This window comes from Phasianus colchicus, chromosome 13 (assembly GCF_987193195.1).
Source record: "Phasianus colchicus chromosome 13, bPhaCol1.hap1.1, whole genome shotgun sequence".
Lineage (NCBI taxonomy): Eukaryota > Metazoa > Chordata > Aves > Galliformes > Phasianidae > Phasianus > Phasianus colchicus.
Window position 1 is genome coordinate 8,040,544 of NC_143448.1, and position 20,300 is coordinate 8,060,843.

The window sequence follows — 20,300 nt, forward strand, 5'->3', positions numbered from 1 at the left end:
ATCATTAGAAGTAGGGTAGATTTAGACTAGACAGAGAGTAGATTTAGACAAGGTTAGATTAAGGCCAGGTATTAGGAAGAACTTCTTTACTTTGAGGGTGGTGAGACACTGGAACAGGTTGCCCGGAGAGGCTGTGGATGCTTTCACCTAGAGGCATCCGAGGCCAGGCTGGATGAGGCTTTGAGCAGCCTGGTGTATTTGGAACTAGATGATCTTAAAGGTTCCTTCCAATTCAAACCATTCTGTGATTCTGTGATTCTATCTTCTTGCCTTTGGATGTTAACAGCAAGACTCACAGTGTCTTCAGGAAAGGTGACCCTCGAGTTGGTATGACTGCATTTGTACGTGCCACTCTGACTTACTGAGGCTTAGCATTCCTCCCCATACAATGAGGAAAAGAAAGCTTAACTTGTGAGCAAAGGTACTGTGAAATTAGTTAATGAATGTTTGTAACACAGTTGTGCAATGACCTATTAAGGATGAAGTGTCTTCTTGTATTTGCTTATGGAAATCTTCCTTTCTCTCACCCCTTGCCCCTGGAGTTGAAGGGCAGATAGCATGCATAGTCACAGGCTGCTGCTACACCCTGTGGAGGAGACCGTGGCTTTTGCACGTTGGCCTGAGATGATTGATAGGCACAATCATCGAGCAGCTTATGCAGCTGGTACAAACCGTATGAATGCAAGTAGACAATGAAGGTGGCACATACTGCTTACCAAGTGTAGTTCTTTAATCCCCAATAGCATGTCCCATCCTTAGTTGTAAAGAAAGACCATGTTTGGTTTTCTCGCAGACATGAGAAGCTAAAACGAATTTCACAATGCTATTGAGTGGTTGGAGATATGGAACAACAGCAAATGTTTAAATACATGGAAAGCTAGGTACAGAGTTGGAGAAAAGCCTTGATAAACAGACCAACAGCTGCTGTCACATGTTTTCATGATGACAGACCTTCAGCAAGCTGCTTATCACGAATGAGTGCATGGTTTAAACCACATGATTATAATAATGATGTGGTAGCTGGATGTTTGTTTTTCTTATGCTATTTCATTTAAATAAATGCACTGGATAGAAAACTACTCTTAAAATGGCAAAGTGGTTAACTATATTTAAGTAATAATTAATATTTGAATGACATTTGATTTTGATGAGACATCAAGTAAACAAAAAACATGTTGCAAAACTTATGGTTTTTTTAGGCAGAAAGACAAGCTGTTCTCGTGTTCTGTGTCGTACAAGTATGAGAATGAGGAGGACTGTTTCCTCTGGAATACTGCTGATGGTGGTAGTTCAGAATATAATGAGCATCTTCAGAGAAATTACCGTTCTGAGTGTTCTACCAGCTGAACAGAAACCATCAAGATCTTGCCCAGAACTTTGTGCAGTCAGTGGAAAAAGTGCCAGTTCAGTTACTTTGTATCTTAATGTTTACTGCCTCTCATTCTCTTATGATAAGCAAAAATAAAGTCCAATCTCCAACCCAAAGAACAAACCCAAAAGGAAACATGAAACACTCTATAAAATTTTCTTCATAATAATTGAAATGAAAATGAAAATAATGGAATTCTATTTTGAATAGGATACTTTATATATAAAATGTTTAAAATAAAACTGCTTGCATGATTTTGTTGAAACCAAACTGTTGTAAACAATGTGTGAACTGCAATAATTTCGCACACCTGTGATGGGAAAGTCATGAAACCATGACCTTGAGTCTGCTTCTGGGTTTGTTTTTTTCTCACCTTAATTGAAAAGGTCCAGATACACAAAGCACCAAAAGCTATTTGAGTATTTCAGAGGGTCTTTAACAGCAAGGGACTATGAGCTATAAATGTAAATGTTTCTTTTGAGTTCCAAAGGAAGCACAGTAAGAGTATGGACTTCTTGTGGATTTTGTGCTTGTAAAATTGGAGCTGCATACCGAAATACTGCAGTGTGTAAGAGCCCCGTATGGTAGGCATTCCAGTGAACGAGAGAATCCTAAGGCCTCCCGTAATTCAGATCAGCCAGACTGCATGTGGCAACTGCATAGAAAAGAAACCATCAAGAACAGACACAGAACTTCATGTGTAGCTTTTCATAAAATACATAAATGGCATAGCTTTATTATGTCCTCTTTTAAATTAGGGTAAAACACATTTTAAGTGAGGCTCTGTCTTGCAAAGTACTACTGTTACTGACATAGAGGTTAGGCATCTGTACCCTTAAAAAAATATTTGTTGCTTTTTCTCAGTGCTGTGTTAAACCTCTAAAGGGATACAAAAGTAGTTTTGACATAGTAGTAATTTTTGACATTCAGAACACAGAACTCTTGTGTTAATAAATTAGAATAACCAGAAAAATATAATAGAATTACAGACCAGCACACGTTGGAAAGGACTTTGGAAGATCATCAGGCCCAACCTTTAACGAATGTCTGTATGATGAATCTTAAAAATCAGTAGTCTAGCAATGAGTGCTATCTTGTTTGTGTTCAATAAGGAAAGAATTTTTATTTTTGTTAAAGTATTTGAACAGCTGTTGCTGAGTATTTAATTTGCTCTAAACAGAAAGGGAGGATATTGTAATAGGACTGTGTTAGTTCTCTTGTATATTCATTAACTCCTTTCCTGGACACTGTCACACACACTGCAGAGCCCCCTGCTGTTAAGGGCCATCCAAAATATTTTTGTATGTTTTGCTATGCCTGAAACTTCTCAGTTAAGATGAAAAACAAAATCCTGAAATATTTTCCAGGTTCTCACTGCATGATTTAATCTCAATCCAGGAACAAATCTGGATGTCTTGCCTATATGAAACACAACTGTACTTTTGGCAACAGTTACAGTTTATAGAAAATATAAACTTGTCTTTGTGTATCTGTGGAGAAAGACCTCTGCTGGCAGCAGATCGGTGTAGGCTGAAAGCAGTACACACAGTGAGAAGGTAAACAAAACCCACCCTCTGAGAGATAATTTAAATACTGACAAGAAAATGAACATGGCAAGTCAGCCAATTCAGTCACTCTGCACGCAGCAGAAACCATAGCACAGGGATGGATGCTCACAAGTGCAGAATATCTTCTCATGCCCTGCGTGGGAGCTGGACTTGAAGCAACAAATGGCTGTGCAGTTCATAGGCATGAATGCTAAGAATGAGAGAAAGAGTGGGAGAAACAGAGAGGCCACAGAGCACCGACATGAGCTGTTAAGAATGAGACTCAAGGAGGAAGGGTAGAAACAAATCAATAGGTTGTACTGTTCTAGGAAAGCATTCTGCACATGATGAAAATGTTTGGCTATTTATTCATCACACAATAATTGTTAGTAAGGATGGAGTGGCATGACAAGCTGAGAATCTTTAGGGGACTTTCTAGGGCATAAATGTAATTTAATTCTGGGAAATGACGTAGCAGAAGTCCAGGACTTTTCCTATTGTTTAGATCATGACAGATCGTGACAATGGCAATGTTACTGTAGTAGCACACTGCTGTCTGAGAACACCTACTGTGGTAGGTGTCTGCAGGAAGAGGAATGTACATATGAAGTTCCAGTAAGGATGTATAAGTATGTAGGAAGGAGACACTGGGCTGAGAATTGGAAAAACTAGATTGAACAAAACTGTACACTCTCTATCTTACATTTATCTATAAGAGATAAAGTTAATACTTAGATATGTTCATTGTGATTTAAAATGTAGCATGTAAAAAACTACTCAGTATATTTGTGTGGAGAGATGATAATCAGAGTTCAGATGATATTAGTATTGAACTACTTTTAGTATTTAGGATTTTAAAACTCTTCTAGATACATTTTTACCGTATATACTATGTATTATGAATGGATTTTTGTTTGCCTACAATTCATAGCACTCATCTATTCCAGCACTGCTTTCATAACAGTGTGCATGAAGTGAGCATTGCACCTGAAGTCTAACTGCTCTTTGTTCCTGTGGTGTAAATCCTGGTTGCAGAACAGTTTAATAAGCATCTTCTCTCTTTTACTTTATGTGAGTAGTTTAAGTTCAGAACACTCAAATTATGTTATTGTCTTTAATATAAAATATAATGCAATTGAGAGCTGTTAGATCTGTCAGCATTTGTTTTATCACCCAAAGTAAAAAAAAGCCTTTGTGCTGCAACAGTGTGAAAGCTTCTGCTGGAACCACATGTGGCATGTAGGACTTCTGGTGGAAAACAAACACCAAGCAGAGCCTTCTGGTGATTTAAAACTTGTAACAGTTCTACATGTAATCAATTCTTTTAAGAAGAATGCAAAACAACAACAAAGAAACAGTACAGTTGGACTATATACTGGTCTATTACTATATTTATATTACTATATACTATACTGTTGGTCTATTACTATATTTTTAGTGTCTTTATTTCATTTACATATATTAATGAATATATAAAGATCTATTTATATAAAAATGTGAAATCCGATACAGTAAGTACAGTATGTTGTACAAATATGGATCATAATCTAATGCATTTAGGTGGCTCATGGCGGCTTCATGGAATCCCTTTCCAGTGCAAGGTATGTCCCTCTCCAGTAGGATGCTTTGAGGTGGCTTTTCTCTCTTCAGGGTGGCTGCTAAAGAAAGGGTGTAGGAGTATGGGAAAAGTGGGAAAGTGGACCTTAAACAGTTCAGTGGTGATTTTAACCCTCTATTTTCCTTGCTTTGCATGTGAAAAACAACATAGGACCAGAGTTGTCTTGCTCTGTTTTGGCTAGGAGCTCTCTTTGGGGAGCTGCCCTGATCATTACAGAGATAAGCTGTCAACAAGAAAAGTGGGTAAATGATTGTGAGTGATTGTGCTTGGACCTGGAACTGCAACCTTCCTCTTCAAACGGTTGAGTGAGATATCTCTACTCCTTGGGTCATGGTTAGCATGAAATGAAAAAAGATTTCTTTTTCAAATTTAGATGATAAGAAATTTTTTACCCTAAAATTGTTACCTGTGAACTTTGTCATATGAGAAGGTTAACTGTCAGGATTACTGAGAGGAACCACATTTCCAATGATTAAGGTTACTGTTATGATGTTATGTGACTTCCCTGTGTTATCTCCTAAATATTCTGATGTTCCTTAGTATAGATAGATGAAATTTGTTGCTGATTAGAGGACATTTCATTTTTTACTGTGTTTATGTTACACACAGCAATAATGTTGCTTAGAAACCTGTAATAAAAGCACATTGCTGATGTAGAGTATGTGTGGGCTTTTATGAATCTGGAACTCCATTTTCTGGTTTCACAGAATCTGTAATAAAACAATGTCAACAGCTGAGTTGAATAAATCAAGCAAGAGTGAGGCTCCAGACAACATCACTTGGCAACTGGGAGACAATTATCTGGTCTGTAGGGATGATCAGCAAACCATGGGAAGGTTAGAGCATTCACCAGGCCTTCAGCTGTAGGGAGCTTTACTCTGTGAGGAGTTAGGAGAAGTGCTGGTCTTCTGCCTGAAGGGAGAGGTGTTTTTTCATTTGACAAGCAGGGGAAAGTGATTTGGGCTGTGCTGGCCGATGAATAAATGCTCTCTGTAGATTCCTGTTTACCAAGAGCTGACCAAACGCCTCAAAATAACTCAGTGATGAGGTAGTAGACAGCAATAAAATTAACCTTTAAAAAGCGATCTCTAAACTGCAGTTAGGTGAATTTCCTTAAAAGAAAAATACAGACAGAAGCCTGATTAAGAATGCCTCTCCTCCAGTGCTCTTCCTCCGCGTGGAGGTGCAGCAAGCTGAGTCCAACTCACAGCAACCAAATCAGATTCAGTTACAGCGGGCCCAGCGCCAGCCTCGCAGATGCTCCCATCGCTGCCCTGCGGAAGCGTCACAGGCCCAGTGCGGGTCGTTAATATTTGCTGGCAGCTGCACTCGGGGCTATTTTAAACAGACATCTTTGAAAAAAGAATTTGCTGTCGAGGCTTCGGCGCATTTTTCTCCTGTAGGCATTTCATAGTAAAAGAAAAAATATAATTAAAAAAAGAGAGAGCCAAACTCTTAATAGAGGCATTGCCATTCTCACTTTCCTCTGTGAGATGTAAGCTTTGCACGGGAATACAAACGTTTACACACTCTTGCAGAGCTCTAACTTTTTGCAGTAGAAGCATTTCAAACTGCTATTTTTCTTTAAAAACGTGTAAGAAATATACAAGCGCAGCTAGGTTCGGTTACGCTATTAATAATTGCAGGCGGGACTGACAGCAGAACCACGCTCCTGTAAGGACACACCGCTGGCACGCACGGCAAGCCTCACGGCCACGAGCGGACAGCTGAGGCGCGAGGCCGCAGCGCCGAGCCCCGCTGCCAGTGGGCGGCTCTGGAGGGCGGCTCTCACGCCCATTGCTCAGCTGCCGACCAGCCGCTCCCGCCCGCCATAACCAAGCCGAGCCGATCCGCGGCCGTTAAGCGGCCCCGCGCCCCCTCGCGCGCAGCCAATCCGGCGGCCCGAGCGGCTCCTCGCGCACGCGCCCCGCCCCGGCTCCTGCCGGGTGGGCCGGGCTTCAACGGCGGCGTCGGGGGGGGTGGAGCCGCTCCTTTGTGGGCGCCGGGCCGGGCCCCGCGGAGGCCGCGCTCGCTGCCGTTGGTGCGCGCTCCCGGCCGGCGCCGCGCCCCCGCCTTCCTCTCCTCCCGCCCTCCCCGGCCGCCGAGAGGCGGGGCGGCGGCGCTCCGGCGGCGGCAGCATAGCAGCAAAGCAGAGCAGCAGCATCAGTAGCGAGCATGTCGTCGAGCAGGGCCAAGAAAGTGAAGATGGCCACCAAGTCGTGCCCGGAGTGCGACCAGCAGGTGAGGCGGGGCGTGGCGCGGGAGCCGCCCTGTCCCGTCCCGTCAGCCGTCCCACGCCTGGCGCCCGGGCCGCTTTGCCCTCAGTGCCCGCTCGCCGCCGCCCGGCCGGCACGGCAGCCCTGCTGCTGTGGCTGTGGCTGGGAGCGGGGCGAGCCGCGGCTGTGCGGGGCTTCGGTGCCGCTTCGGAGCCCCCGGCCCCGCGCCTCGGCGTGCCCGCTGCCCGTGCGGGGGCTTCCCGCTGCGCCCCGCCGCTCTTCCTGTTTTCTGTCAGCTCCTCTCGCCCGTGGCTGTCTCTCGATGTACGCGCTGTAGGATAAGCGTTTGCGACGGTAGCGCCAGAAGCTGCTCCATGAGCTGCTCGGTTTCCAAAAGGAGGAAGATGTGCGCTGTTTATAGCAGCGTTTGTATGAAGCACGGAGTTGTTGCCTTTGCAGTCGCTGGTTGTGTGTGCTGTGCTCCTCTCGCTGCGATAGTTAGCTTATGCCAAAGGATTCTGTGACATGCAGCGTTGCTTAGGCGTTGGTATTGTTTAGTGACGACAAAATATATCAAAATACAATTAACTTTGTAATTTATACAATGCATATTGTCCCTGGGATGACTCACATGCCCGGGGCCGGTCGGGATCGCTCACTGTGCTGCTTTCTCGAGCTGCTTTCTCGTGGAGCAGTTTAGAAGGAGCAAAAGTGGGAGCTTGGCTGTAATTCCTCCCGTGTGGTCCCGATGTGTGTGCAGTGTTGTTTAACTCCCACCGCAGTTGTGCTCAGCATGCAAAGTGCAGTTATTGTGCTTCAGCGTGAGCAGCAGTTGGGCTGTTGGCATATTATATGTTTGCCTTCACGTCCACTTCCTAGTGGTGATGATGTTACTCATAAAAGCAGGCCGGCTCATTTCAGCCGTGCTGGAACAATAGCACAGCGCTGCAGAAGGCTGCCGTGGGGCTCTGGTAGGGGAGAAGGCTTTCCCGTGTAATTATGGGAAACACATTTCTGTTTGATCCTGGAACATGACCGGTATCCCATTTTCAGTTAAAACCTAAAACAAAAAGCCCTCACGTTGCTTGCTGAACAAATTCTAAAAAATCACTTGTTCTGACTTGCATGGTTTTTGTAATGTTCCCATGCATCCCAGAGCAGCTGCAGGCGTTACACTGTGTGGGGCACCCTTTCATGTTTTAAGCAATGCATGAACCACTGCAGCTGCTCACATGTTGAGTACGTCACTGCAGTGCTGTTTCTGAGAAAAGGAAGCTATGTGCCGAGTTCTGATATTAGGTCGGTGAAAGAAGAAATGGAAATGAGTGAGAAGTTGAGTATGAGATAGGTGTTTTAGTTTTGTTCACATAATTGAATGTGAATGACAAACTACCAATACTAGGAAGGGCAAATAATATTACAGACTTTTAAAGCAGATGCTGGAACTTTGTTCTGCTCCTTAGAACTAAACCAGATGATGTGTATGTGAGCACAGACATATTATTAACAGGTCTTCCGTGGCTGGCAAGGAATTATGTGCATCTTGGCCTGGCACGAGAGTTGCTCATCAGGCCTTGCTTTCCAAGACAAGAAGCTAAAACCTTGCCTCTCAATGCCTGGATCTTTAAAGCTTCTCTTGGAAGTGAGCTGTTTTGCCCCAGCACAGCTCATTGGCCCTCTGCACGGTGGGAAGGCCCCTTGGTGGCTGTGTCTTCTACCAGCATTTCTTGCATAAACAAGGGCTTTGTGTGTTACAGGTGATATACGTAGAAACACTTAGCCACAGATACTACAGTATAATACTGAGTAATGTTTCTTAGACTTCTAAACTTTTTTTTTTCCCCTGACATTTAGATGATATGTAATTGCCATTTAGCATCACTGTTTTTTATTGTGTTGCTTTTTCTCTTACAGAGTTTTGATTATATTTTCACAGCCCCAGTAAACTAGGGATCCTGAAATCCTTGCGGTCGTTCATGGGAAATAATTAACCTTAATTTACCTTTGAATGATCTTTCTTGTATGAGAAACTCAATTTGTTTTGGTTAGAAAAACATTGAACAGACTCAAATAGCATTTGCAGGACTGTGCTGCCTCAATGATTGCTGTGAGATGGTTTGTGTAGTAAGTAATTTTCAGAGGATAATTGAGAGCCTTGGGTGAATAAGCCCCTTCCCACATGCCCCTGCCCCCAAACATTAGGCCCATCTATGTGCCTAACCTATAACAATATTGCTCTGTCAAACACCATGGAGTTAATTGGGAAAAAACACTGTGTTTCCTCCCGTTCCCATTGTTTGTTCTCCACCAGCAGTGGGGTTTGATTTATTTATTTATAATTTTGGCAGAGCCAAGGGAGGTAATTATTGGAGCGATCCAGGTGTTCAAATGTGGGTTTATAATGTAAACAAACCTGAACAATGCAGATGGAGTGTCTGCTGGGTAGTGTTTCTATACTCTCCTTTTGAGACGTGAACAGTGGGAGAAGAGCGCACATAAGTCTGCTAACTTTGATTTTAGAGTTAAGTAAAGCTTGATTAGAATTGTTTTTAATGTCAGTGTTCCCATTAAAAGGATTAACCATGTCTGTAGTTACCTGGGCTGCATCAAGTCACTCGGTACTCTGTTTCTGAGATGATGTACAGGAGTTGAGATGTGCTGAAGGAAGCAGAATAGCTTATTTATTCTGAGTAACAAGTTCCTCTTTAAAATTAATGTACTGCTTTCACATTTGTGTCTTAGCCAGTTACTGGAAACCTTCTTATGCATGTCTGGTAAAATTCAGCAGACAGTCCTCAGTCTGTACTCCTTGCTGTTTCAGTGAATGCTGGCAAACTTGTCGAGACCTGTCTTAACTTGGGAAGTTACCTCCTGCTTCTTTTCCCCACTCTCCTGCTTCAACATGGTTTGATTTTAATGGTGTTATTTAAGTCTATTCCAAATTTTTGTTTATGGTTGCTTTAATTTGTGTTTTCAGTCTTAATCAAAGTTAGATGGGGTATTATGTACTGTTTTAAAACATCTTGAAAGACCTTGGCTTTAGGTAAAGATGACAAGGCTTGTCATTTATCAGCATTGCCTTTTTAAATTGTTCAGAGTAAATTTTGGTCATATTTTTGTAAGCACAGCATTTCCAAATTCTTGCACCTCGGTTCAAATTGCCTGTGGCAGCGTGCTGCTCTGGGCTGCTCTGCTGGTTGAGGGAAGCTCTGTGGCCTCTGAGGCTCTGTCTGCAGCCAGCTTTGGGCGAGCTGTGGCAGGTTATGTGTGTTTTGGGTTAACTGGTCCTTCTGAAGCTCCCCGGCCTTGTCTGCAGCCCTGTGGTAGTGTGGTACAAACGCATGTGTTTCACTTCAGGCTCTGTTGTGCCTTTCATGCTAAGTTGCTGAGCTGATGAAGGGGTTGGTTTTAATTGTTTCTGAGGGTGAATGTGTTCTAAATATACTGATGATTTTAACTTATGCTTTCTTCCTCCCTCCCCCCTGCCCCTTTTTTTTGTTTTTGTTTAATAAGTGAGGGAAGGAATGCTGGGAGTGGCTTACTGCTATGGCTGGGGATAATTGTGAGCTCCAAAAGAAAACATGCTTCTATTCTAATTCACCCCTGGTTGGATGCCCTCACTTTCCCTCACCCCTTCCTGCCAGCCTGGGGAAAAGGGCTCATTGTACAACACATGGCAGTGTTGTGTTCTGTGCTTGTTTTCTGCATGACAACTGCATGAAGAGAAGGCTTAGTGGGTGATTAACAGCAGAACCTGATTTGACTGCTTTCAAATATAATATGTGATGGTCTAGTCTGTAGTTTTTCAATAAAAAACTAAATATGAAGAGGCAGCTCTGTGGGGATGGAATGCAAGATACTGTTGTGTGGTTTGGTTTTTTTTTCATCTTCTATAGGAATTTGGTCGTAACTCAAAATGTTCTGAAATACTTTTCTTTTGCTTTCTCAGGTTCCTGTTGCATGTAAATCGTGTCCCTGTGGCTACATATTTATTAGTCGAAAACTCTTGCACGCTAAACGTGCGGAGAGATCGCCACCCATTACAGGTAATACTTACAAAGATCTGGAAGAAGGTGATAGTAGCTCTTCTGCTTTATTTCTTGGAAGCAAAGAGCAATGTTTTGTGCCTCTATGCAAACTGGCTGCTGTCAGTTCACTTTCCTTTGAATTTGTGCATAGTAATCTTAATGTATTAGTTTTTCTTCAGTTTTAATGGGGAAAACGTGGTGGTTTTGGTCTTACATCCTTTATACTTGCAGTGTTGGCATTTATTCTGTGTACACTATAGCTGCTCGCATTAGTCACTATGCAAAACAGTCCCTTACAGAAAGCTTTCTGTTAATGTTTTGAAGATAAATGTCTACATACCTCAAAGAGATCAGATTTCAGAGTACGTGCTGATTGAAGCTGGGTTTTCTGAAAGTAAAACTGTTTTTTCTTTAAGTTATACTGAGTTTTGCTTACTCATGAGCACTAGAATGGCACTGCATAAACGTGGTGACATGTCTAATTTAAAACCAGGTACATCTTGCCTCTTTCTGCATGGTTAAATTAAAAAGGTCCATTTTGTGTCCAATCCAATTTCTTCTGTTTTTGAAGTGCATGCTGAAAAATTGGTTGAGTATGCATTCTGTCATAATTAACATTCTCCTTGTGTCCAATTTTTATCACTTCCTCAAGTCCTAGTAGGAATTAGTGAGATCAAGCACCTGTTGAGAAATTTTGTTTTTAATATTGATGAATATTTTTTTTTTTCTAAATTATCCAAGAAGTCTACAAAACTGAACCTAAGAACTTGATATTTTTGTATTGGTATTCTGAAGGGCCCTTGTAGTTCAAAAGCTAGTAGGAATTATATGATTATATTCTAGATAACAGTGTGGAACAGATAATGCAATCTGTGCTACTGTCTGAAAGGGTTGATGAGTTTTCTCTCCCACTCCCCAATTGTTTTAAATACAAGTTACCAAATGGAGTTGATGGCCATAGTTTGATAGAGCAAAGCTCCTGGGTAATTCAGCTTTGTATGTGTAAATACAGCTTTTGAATTAAGATCAGTGACAGGTTAATGTGCTGTTCAGTCCGTAAGTAGCCTGTCTATGTAAATGAGGTGACAGAATCAGAAGGAAACTGATTCCCCAGGAAGATTTTGCTCGTAAGTGGAACTGCAACTTTTTTTACAATGTTGTTACTGCAGAATGGAGCTGCAGCCTTGCAAATGTTCAACCAGTTTGCATTGAATAGCCTTTGGTGGTTGCATACTATTTTCACTACTCAAGCTCACTAATCTCTACTTAACTTTTAAGTGAAACTCATGTAAATGCTCTTTGATGTGTAGGAAGGTGGTGCAATGAGACTGGGTCTTAGGCTGGGTTTGGTGGGGGAGGTATGCTGTGTAATGACATCTAATGACTGCATCCTTGAATCGGTATCTCAGTTTGTCTGAGCAGTGGGAACAATTTCAGTATTCATATCAGAAGTACTTTACTATAGTTCAGCTATATGATAAACCATACATTTTTAACTTATTCTTCACTAATGAAAATGTATGTAGTGTCTTGATGGCTGTGTTCTGGAGAGTTTTTTCCCGCATCTTGTAATGGGAAGCTAAGAACTGGTATTCTAGTGAATGTCGTATATTACCAAACATTATTTATATTTGAATGAATTGAAAGCTCAATCCATGTAATCAATAAGTGAACTGTAATTTTGCATTTGACACCTTAATTTCTGCATGGATGTCATGAGTATGTAATTGTTCTGTAAATGTATAGAACTGTAACTGTTGTGAAGGAAGTAAAGGAAAAAAAGTTAGTGGGTGGGTGAGTGCTGAGAGTAAGTAATGAACAAAGATGAGGACAATTGCGGATCACATCATCTCTATTCATTTGCACAGAAAACAAGAGTGAGGCCAAAAGGAGACGGACAGAGAGAGTTAAGCGAGAGAAGATAAATTCTGCAGTAAATAAAGACTTAGAAAACCGAAAGAGATCGAGGTCTAACAGCCATTCAGATCATAGCAGACGAGGAAGAGGAAGACCTAAGAGTGCCTCAGCCAAAAAACACGAGGAAGAAAGAGGTATGAGAACTGGAGAAGTGTTCACTGGGTTCTCTGTTTCTGTTAAGATCTTTTTACCATTATTATCAATAAACTTCTATACCATTCTTTAGAATGAAGTTTTGGTGTTTGATTGGAAGGAATTCCTAATAATTAAATCAGTATTTTTTAGTCACCATATCCAGTTTTATCCAGATTGAAAGCCCTGGAACTGTAATACTTAGTGGGTTTTTTTGTTTTGTTTTTGTGATCCACTGTTCTAGATCACAAGAACAGACAAGATGGTGGCTGTTGTCAGGGTGATTAGGATGAGAACATTGCTAAAAAAAAAATATATATATATATAATGATAATAATAAATACTTGAGACTTTTAGGGAGCCCAAAGCAGAAAGGGCATGTTGAGTCATTGCGATGACTTGAACATTTATTCCAGGTTTTTACATAATATCTCTCAGGAAAGAATGCTTCCTTACTTATTAAGATGTCCACTGTTTCTAATCTTTATACAAGATGCACTGGAGTAAGAACCTGTTGGTATTACATTTGCTACCATTGTTGCTTGTGGCTTACTGATGTCTGCACCTTCACAGAATATCCCTGTTTATGATTGATCTGAGCTGACCTCTGTCTATGTGCACCTGTAGGATCATTTCTAGACAGTTTTGGTTTGAAACATCTGCAAGCTTTTTGGGTTGCCTTATGAGAGTAAGTTTTTTTTCATATCCCATGAAAAAGAGGAAAGCAATCTAAGCAATCAAAAGAGGAAATCCATTCTGCATGCATGTTTTGTAGTGTCTTAAAAGCAATCATTTGAAAGCATGAGCAATGTCTAGAAAACCGGGCCAAGTATTTTTGACCTCTTGCTGCATACTGTGGAGTGTGTGAGAATATGCCAGTGCTCTGAGATGGAAAATGAGAAATATAGATGTAGTGAGGCCTTTATGTAAGAATGCAGATGCATGTGTGAGGGGGTTTTTGTTGTTGTTATTGTCACATACCACTTGAGAAGATTGCCTTCATCTACTTGATCTTTAATGGAACTGTGACTACTGCATCAGCTCTGCAGAAAAGGTTAAAGAAGGAACAGTAGCAGAGCTCGAGTCTGTGCCTCCTTGAAATACATTAGCTCGTCCCTAGTACAACACACTTAATTGGCTAGGAATAAGTGGGCATATGATATTTCTTACTTCTGGCTAATGTACAAATAAAAAATAAGTCAATAATTGGCTGCAATGTCTATAAAAATGAATTTGGCAGAGCACTCCTCATAACATAAGCTATTTCTCTAAAACAAGTTAACACTGAAATTTCCATTTTTGTGGTTTATAAAATTGGCTGAAATGTTATGTGGGGAGTAATAAGTGGGAATTCTAAAAATATTCTTTCTTCTCTGGTCTTGCTGCTTGATAGTGTTTTTTATGTGGAAACATACTAAGCAACTGAAATTCCTCTGCTGCAATTGAGGTGATTTTTGTGTGACTTGCTCTCAGTGCATTGCACTGAGAGTGTTTGACGTTGGGTTGGGTAGGACTTCAAGCAATGTTAACCTTGTGAAAGATGTCCCTGCCCAAGGCAAGAGGGATTGGACAGATAATCTTTGAGAGTCCCCTCTAGCCCAAATCATTATTTAATTCTTTGGAAGTTGGCTCTGGATTACAAGACACTAGCATTGAATTAGATATTAAGTACTTTATTTCCTTTGTTGATTATATATTGCTGGGATATTTTGCGTACTGCTTGATTGCCACCAGTGATTGTGCTGCTCCTCTTTTTTTTTTTCTGCCAAAAAACAAACAAACAAACAAAGAAATAAAAAAACCCAACAAATCAAAACTGGAAAAAACTTGTAAGTTTGTAGGTGTTTGGTTAGGCTTCTGCATTACCTAATGCTTTCAGGTGGACAGAGAACACCTAAATTAGAATAGCATGCAGATATTTTGTCTGTCTGAAGACCACCCAGCTGTGAAAATTTCCTTCCTGAAGACATCTGTAGCTTTGCTTCTGTGATTGCTTAATGCTCTTTTCATATGTAGTATGCTTTCCCCCTGTTATGTCTGTGCTTTTGGCCAGTTCTTTTGTTTTCTTCCTGACTGGTTCACATTAGAGCTGTAGAATTCAGCACCAATTAAAAGGAATGGGGGATGCAAAAGGGCTTTTAAAAATAATCTTTTTCCTCTAGATTCAGTAAGAAGGAGTTGAGGAGGGGAAAAGAGGAAGATGACGTAGATTGAGGGGATATGGTAGAGGGCTGGGACCCAGAGGAGATGCTTCTGTCATGTTTCAAAGTGATGTGATAATCCTGGGAAATAAGAACTCCTCACTAAAAGCTTGATTTGTCAGAATTGTCAGAGTTGTTTTTTTGTCAAGATGCTGCAATATATTCTGTAAATAAAAACACTTCATAATAATCTGATATTGATTTTGCTGCTGTTGTGGCATAACCTGATTTTGCTACGTGGGGCTACAGTGCATAGTTGGGCTGGTTTGCAGGCTGCCTTCTTATGTAGATAACAACTTTGTTGTTTACTGGGTGAGAGCCTTATTACAGATATTTATGTTTCAGTAGCCTGATACTGTTTCAGGTGAAGTAGTAAAATTGCTTGAACAAAGTTTTCCCTTCCCAGCAACTTGTTACTCTGTCATTTGTGCATTTGTTTACTCACTGTGCACGGTTGAAGTAGTGCTGTCTCAGATAGAAAGAATTCTTAGAATCTCAGCACTTTGGATTTTGAATCCATGCAAAATTTATGAGGGAGCAGAGTCCACATTTGATTTATGCATCGGGGACAATTTAAAGATCTGTGGGTCCAGAATGTTGCATAAGATCTAGAAATGAGTCTAGAAAGACTGAGTATTTTCACCTAAGTATCCTCTTTGTTGTATGGCAAAGGACTTGATATTTTTAATGTATTACATAAATGGTATTGTGATTTTGTAAGACAGTCTTTTGCTAATAATAGAGAAGTGAGTCAAAACTACTTTCAGATAGGAATGTGAAGTGGAAAGTTTTAATGCTGTCTGTAGAAACCATGGTATCCTATGAATAGCTTATAACAAAATGTCAGCCAGATGCAAGTTCTTCACTAGTTGCTGATGAAAAATAAAATGATCTTGATGAATAAAGCTTACAAACCCATGTTAATCCCCAATACCATTTGATATAAAGATTTCAACTGATTCTTCAAAGTGGAAGCTTCTCAGGACTGGCTCATACTCTAGAAGGGGCAGGAAGGAAGGAAAATCTTGGGAAATCTGCTTGGCCAAGTCGTCTGAAGTCTGTTAACATTAAGTGGGACGAGGGGGATGTTTTTAATTTTTCTGTGTACTGACATTCTGGGTTTGTTGGGATGAGGAAGTCTGGGGGAAAAAATGGAAAGGGGAGGTCTTTAGATAAGAAAATGGGAATGGTTAATATGAAATGAGTAGTGCGTGCATAGTGGCTGTACTGAGAACAACTCCCTGCATTGTTAATAAATATAAAAGTTGGGAAGGAGGAGGTGGAGCAGCCCAGACTGTATATATGTGTAGAAATTAGTTTCTTAAATTGCTGGGTAGGATTTCTGGTAAAACTCCTTAGCGTTTCTTTCAAACTCAATACACAAGAGAATATGGCCTGATATAGCTGGGGAACCAACAGAAATCACATTGTAAATATCAAATGTGCTTTGATTTCTATTGCTTTGCTAAGGCAGATTTTATGTCTTAAAATTCCTTCTCTGAAGGGAAGAGTGAACTGGTATGTGATTTTGAGTTGTCTAGAAATCTTTCAGTAGAAGGTTCTGTTGCTGTGTGCATCCAAATCAGTATTAAACCAGAACACACTGGTAAAGGATTTTTCACTTTCTCTTGCTTAGTAGTTTTATCACACATGCTTGACTTCTCAGGGAAAGCAGTCTATTGGAATGGTGTTCTTAGTTATAAAAGAAACTAAGGTGTGAAGCCAAAACTAAAAACATCATGAAGCGGAAGAGTAACTATGTGAGTGGTGACGTAAAATCATCTAGGTTGAAAAAGAACTTCAAGATGATCAAGTCCAACTGTCAGCCTGGTCTACCACATCGCTTATTGTCACAAGGACGTAGGAGATCTTTTTTCCACATTGTGCTTTTATGAATGGAGTTACTCTATCTTCCCATTTGTGGAGAAGGCTTGGTCTGTTCTTGTGAAGATTTTTGCAGCATGGGGGGAGCTTCCAGTCTTTCATCTCTGCTTTCCTCTGACTACTTAGGTACTTTGCCCACAGATTTTTACTGGATCAGAGGTGAACAACTGTTAGCTTGTTGATTAAGCCACCATTATTTTCTTGTATTTCTTCTTGTATTGCATGTTTTTGTATTTCTTGTAGCCATCACTGGTGAAGCAGTATGCTGGAGTGTGCTGTGGTCGAGAGTGTGTGTCTGTATGTTAATAAGGGATCAGGTGAACATGTATTGTGATTGTAAATTAGTCTGGGGCACTGTGGAATGTGCAGTAGAAATGGAGCTTCAGAGTTGAAAATTGTAGTTAAAGATCAGGTTTGTAACTACTCAAGGAGCCTAAATGTTCACAAGTCTGTGGGTCCTGCTGAGATGCATTCCCAGAATTCCAAAGGAATTGGCTGACATAGTTAATAAGCCATGCTCAATGATGTTTGAAAAGTCATGGTGGTCAAGTGAGGGCTCTGGTAGCTGGAAAAAAGGCAGTGTCACATCCTATTTTAAGAAGGGTAGAAAGGATGACCCAGGAAGCTCCCGACCTGTCAGCTTCACCTCAGTGCTGGGGAACATCATGGAGCAGATCCTCCTGGAAGCTGTGCTAAAGCATGTGGAAGGGAAGGATGCGATATGGGATAACCAGTGTGACTTCATCAAGGCTGTCTCACCAACTTTTCTGCTTTTTATGATGGTGTAACTGCATCAGCAGACAAGGAAAGAGCTAATGATGTCATCTGTCTGGACGTTAGTAAGGCCTTTGGCACAGTCTCCCGTAAGATCCTTCTCTCCAAATTGATAAGATATGGGTTTGATGGGTGGGCTGTTTGATGGATGAGGTACTGGTTGTGAGATCATACCAGAGAGTGGTAGTCAATGGCTGAATGTCTGAGTGGAAATCAATGACAAGTGCTGTCCCTCAGGAGTCAGTACTTGGGCTAGTGCATCTTCATCAATTACATCGACAATGGGATCAAGTGCACCCTCAGCAAATGACACCAAGCTGTGTGGTGAAGTTGATGTGCCTGAGGGACGGGATACCATCCACAGGAACCTAGACAGGCTCGAGCTGTGGGCCCAAGAAAACCTCGTGAGGTCCAACAAAGCCAAGTGCGAGGACTTGCACCTGGGTTGTGTCCCTGCTATCAGTAAAAGCTGGGGGATATAAGGATACAGTACAGCCCTCCTGAAAAGGACCTCAGGGTAATGGTAGATGGCAAGTCAAACATGAGCCAACAATGTGCCCAGGAAGTCAACTGTATCCTGGGCTGCATCAAAAGAAGTGTGGCTAGCAGGTCAAGGGAGGTGATCCTGCCCCTCTGCTCTGTACTGGTGAGACCTGATGTGGAGTACTATCTCTGTATTTGAAGTCCTCAGTACAGGACAGGTGTAGACTTATTGGAGTGCATCCAGAGGAATGCCACAAAAAGGATCCAGGGGATGGAACACCTCCTCTGTTGCGATAGGCTGAGAGCTGGGGCTGTTCAGCCTTGAGATGAGAAGGCTCTGGGATCTGATAGCAGCGTTTCATTGTCTAAAGAGGAGCTATAAGAAAGAAGAAGACAGGCTCTTTAGCAGGGTCTGCTGTGACAAGATGAGGGGAAATGGTTTCAAACTAAAAGAAGGGAGACTTAGATTGACAATAAGGAAGAAGATTTTTATAATAAAGGTGGTGAGGTGCTGGCACAGGTTGCCCAGAGAGGTGGTAGAGGCTTCGTCCTTGGAGACACCTAAGGTCAGGCTGGATGGGGCTCTGAGCATCAAGCTGTAGAACTATGTGGCCTTTAAAGATCCTTTTGAACGCAAATGATTCTATGATTCTGTAAAAACAATCTTTAGAACTGTATTTTGTGTGTATTGCTGTCTTCTGTGTCTACAAGGCTGGTCTTATGCTGACAAAACTTTTTTTATTGTTTCCTTTTGCTTTCTCTGAGTTGTCAGATACCTGTTGCTAACTAAACTAAAGTATAAATAGGCATGATCTAGAGTAAGTGGTATTTTTGAAAGCAGTGTTCTGAGTTTTGGTGTATGCTACGGAGTAAATTAGTTAAGCAAGCACCCTTGCTTACCATTATGTGTCTGCAGCCCTGAAACAAGACAGTGTTTTCAGAGGAAGCTGAGGGGCTTTCCTTTGCTTACTCAGGTTTTAGTGTTGTTCCACATCTGGGATAAAATTGAAAGTCTCTAGTACAGAAAGTTCAGAAATGATTGTGGTAGCAAACTGGGATCCTGACCTGTGCTATGTATCTGCTATTTGGACTTGGGCACCTTAGTTCATGTCTTTGTTACTTAGATGTAAAATGAGGGTACAAATGTTGTAGTTAATGAGGATATTGTGAAACACCATTGTTTTTTGGGATGGGGGCTGTTTTTGTAAAAGCAAAACAAACACAGCAAAACAACCCAACAAAATCACCACCAGGAAACCAAACCCCAGTAAACCTGGAGGAACACTTGAGTTCAGTTTTGTGCCGGGAATCAATAAAATGTAAATGACTCATTCTTCCTTAGTCATTAAAGAATAGAAATACAGTCGTGCTTTTGGGTGACTAATTCTGTGACTCTTCTAGCACCTTTGTGTGCCTCCCTCCCTTCCTTGTCTCTCAGTCCCTCCCCAAGTAGGAGTTCTTGAACTTCTTTGTAATTCCTGTACGTATTACAACATTGTAAGTTACATAGTAGTTAATTTAACTGTAGATAATGGAAAAAGCTTCTAATAGTGACTTTTTTTTTTCTTCTACAGAGAAACAAGAAAAAGAAGTTGACATGTATGCTAACCTTTCAGATGAAAAGGCCTTCGTATTTTCAGTGGCCTTGGCGGAAATAAACAGAAAAATTATCAATCAAAGACTTATTCTGTAACTTGTAAGCACAATCTGATGCATTTATATACGGAATGACTAGCATATTTCCAAGGTGTCATGGACTCTCGGAAAGCGTGTTGTCTGCGCCAATAAGGACCATAGTATTTCCTGTTAAAATTCTGCTGCTGTTTTTGGAAATTACATTCTGTCTCTGCAAGTGAGAAAGGAAGTGTTCTCAAGATTGTGCTATGGAAATCAGAAAGCAGAAGTGTTTTATGCCTTGAAGACAAATACTAGATGAATGCTCAGAGAGACTGCACCCATGCTAGAGCACTTCTTTTAGATTTGCTGCCAGAAATGCAATATTTTAAATATTTTCAGAAAGTAATGATTTTCCTTTAAATCATATATTTCAGATTTTTGGCTGTATTGCAGTTTACATATGTACAGTTCACTTAACTTTTTAATAAATTGATATTCCAATATTTTATTGAGC

At 41.1% G+C, this 20,300-nt stretch overlaps 1 protein-coding gene across 1 annotated transcript; it reads left to right on the forward strand.

Annotated features, from left to right (window-relative positions):
- Positions 1–6,572: 6,572 nt before the first annotated feature.
- Positions 6,573–20,289, forward strand: HDIP1 (HDAC and MIER1 interacting protein 1). Its single transcript, XM_031615486.2, has 4 exons — positions 6,573–6,775; positions 10,700–10,796; positions 12,647–12,829; positions 19,744–20,289. The coding sequence occupies exons 1-4, from the start codon at positions 6,710–6,712 to the stop codon at positions 19,860–19,862; spliced, it is 465 nt and encodes a 154-aa protein (XP_031471346.1). The 5' UTR covers positions 6,573–6,709; the 3' UTR covers positions 19,863–20,289.
- The last annotated feature ends 11 nt before the right edge of the window (positions 20,290–20,300 follow it).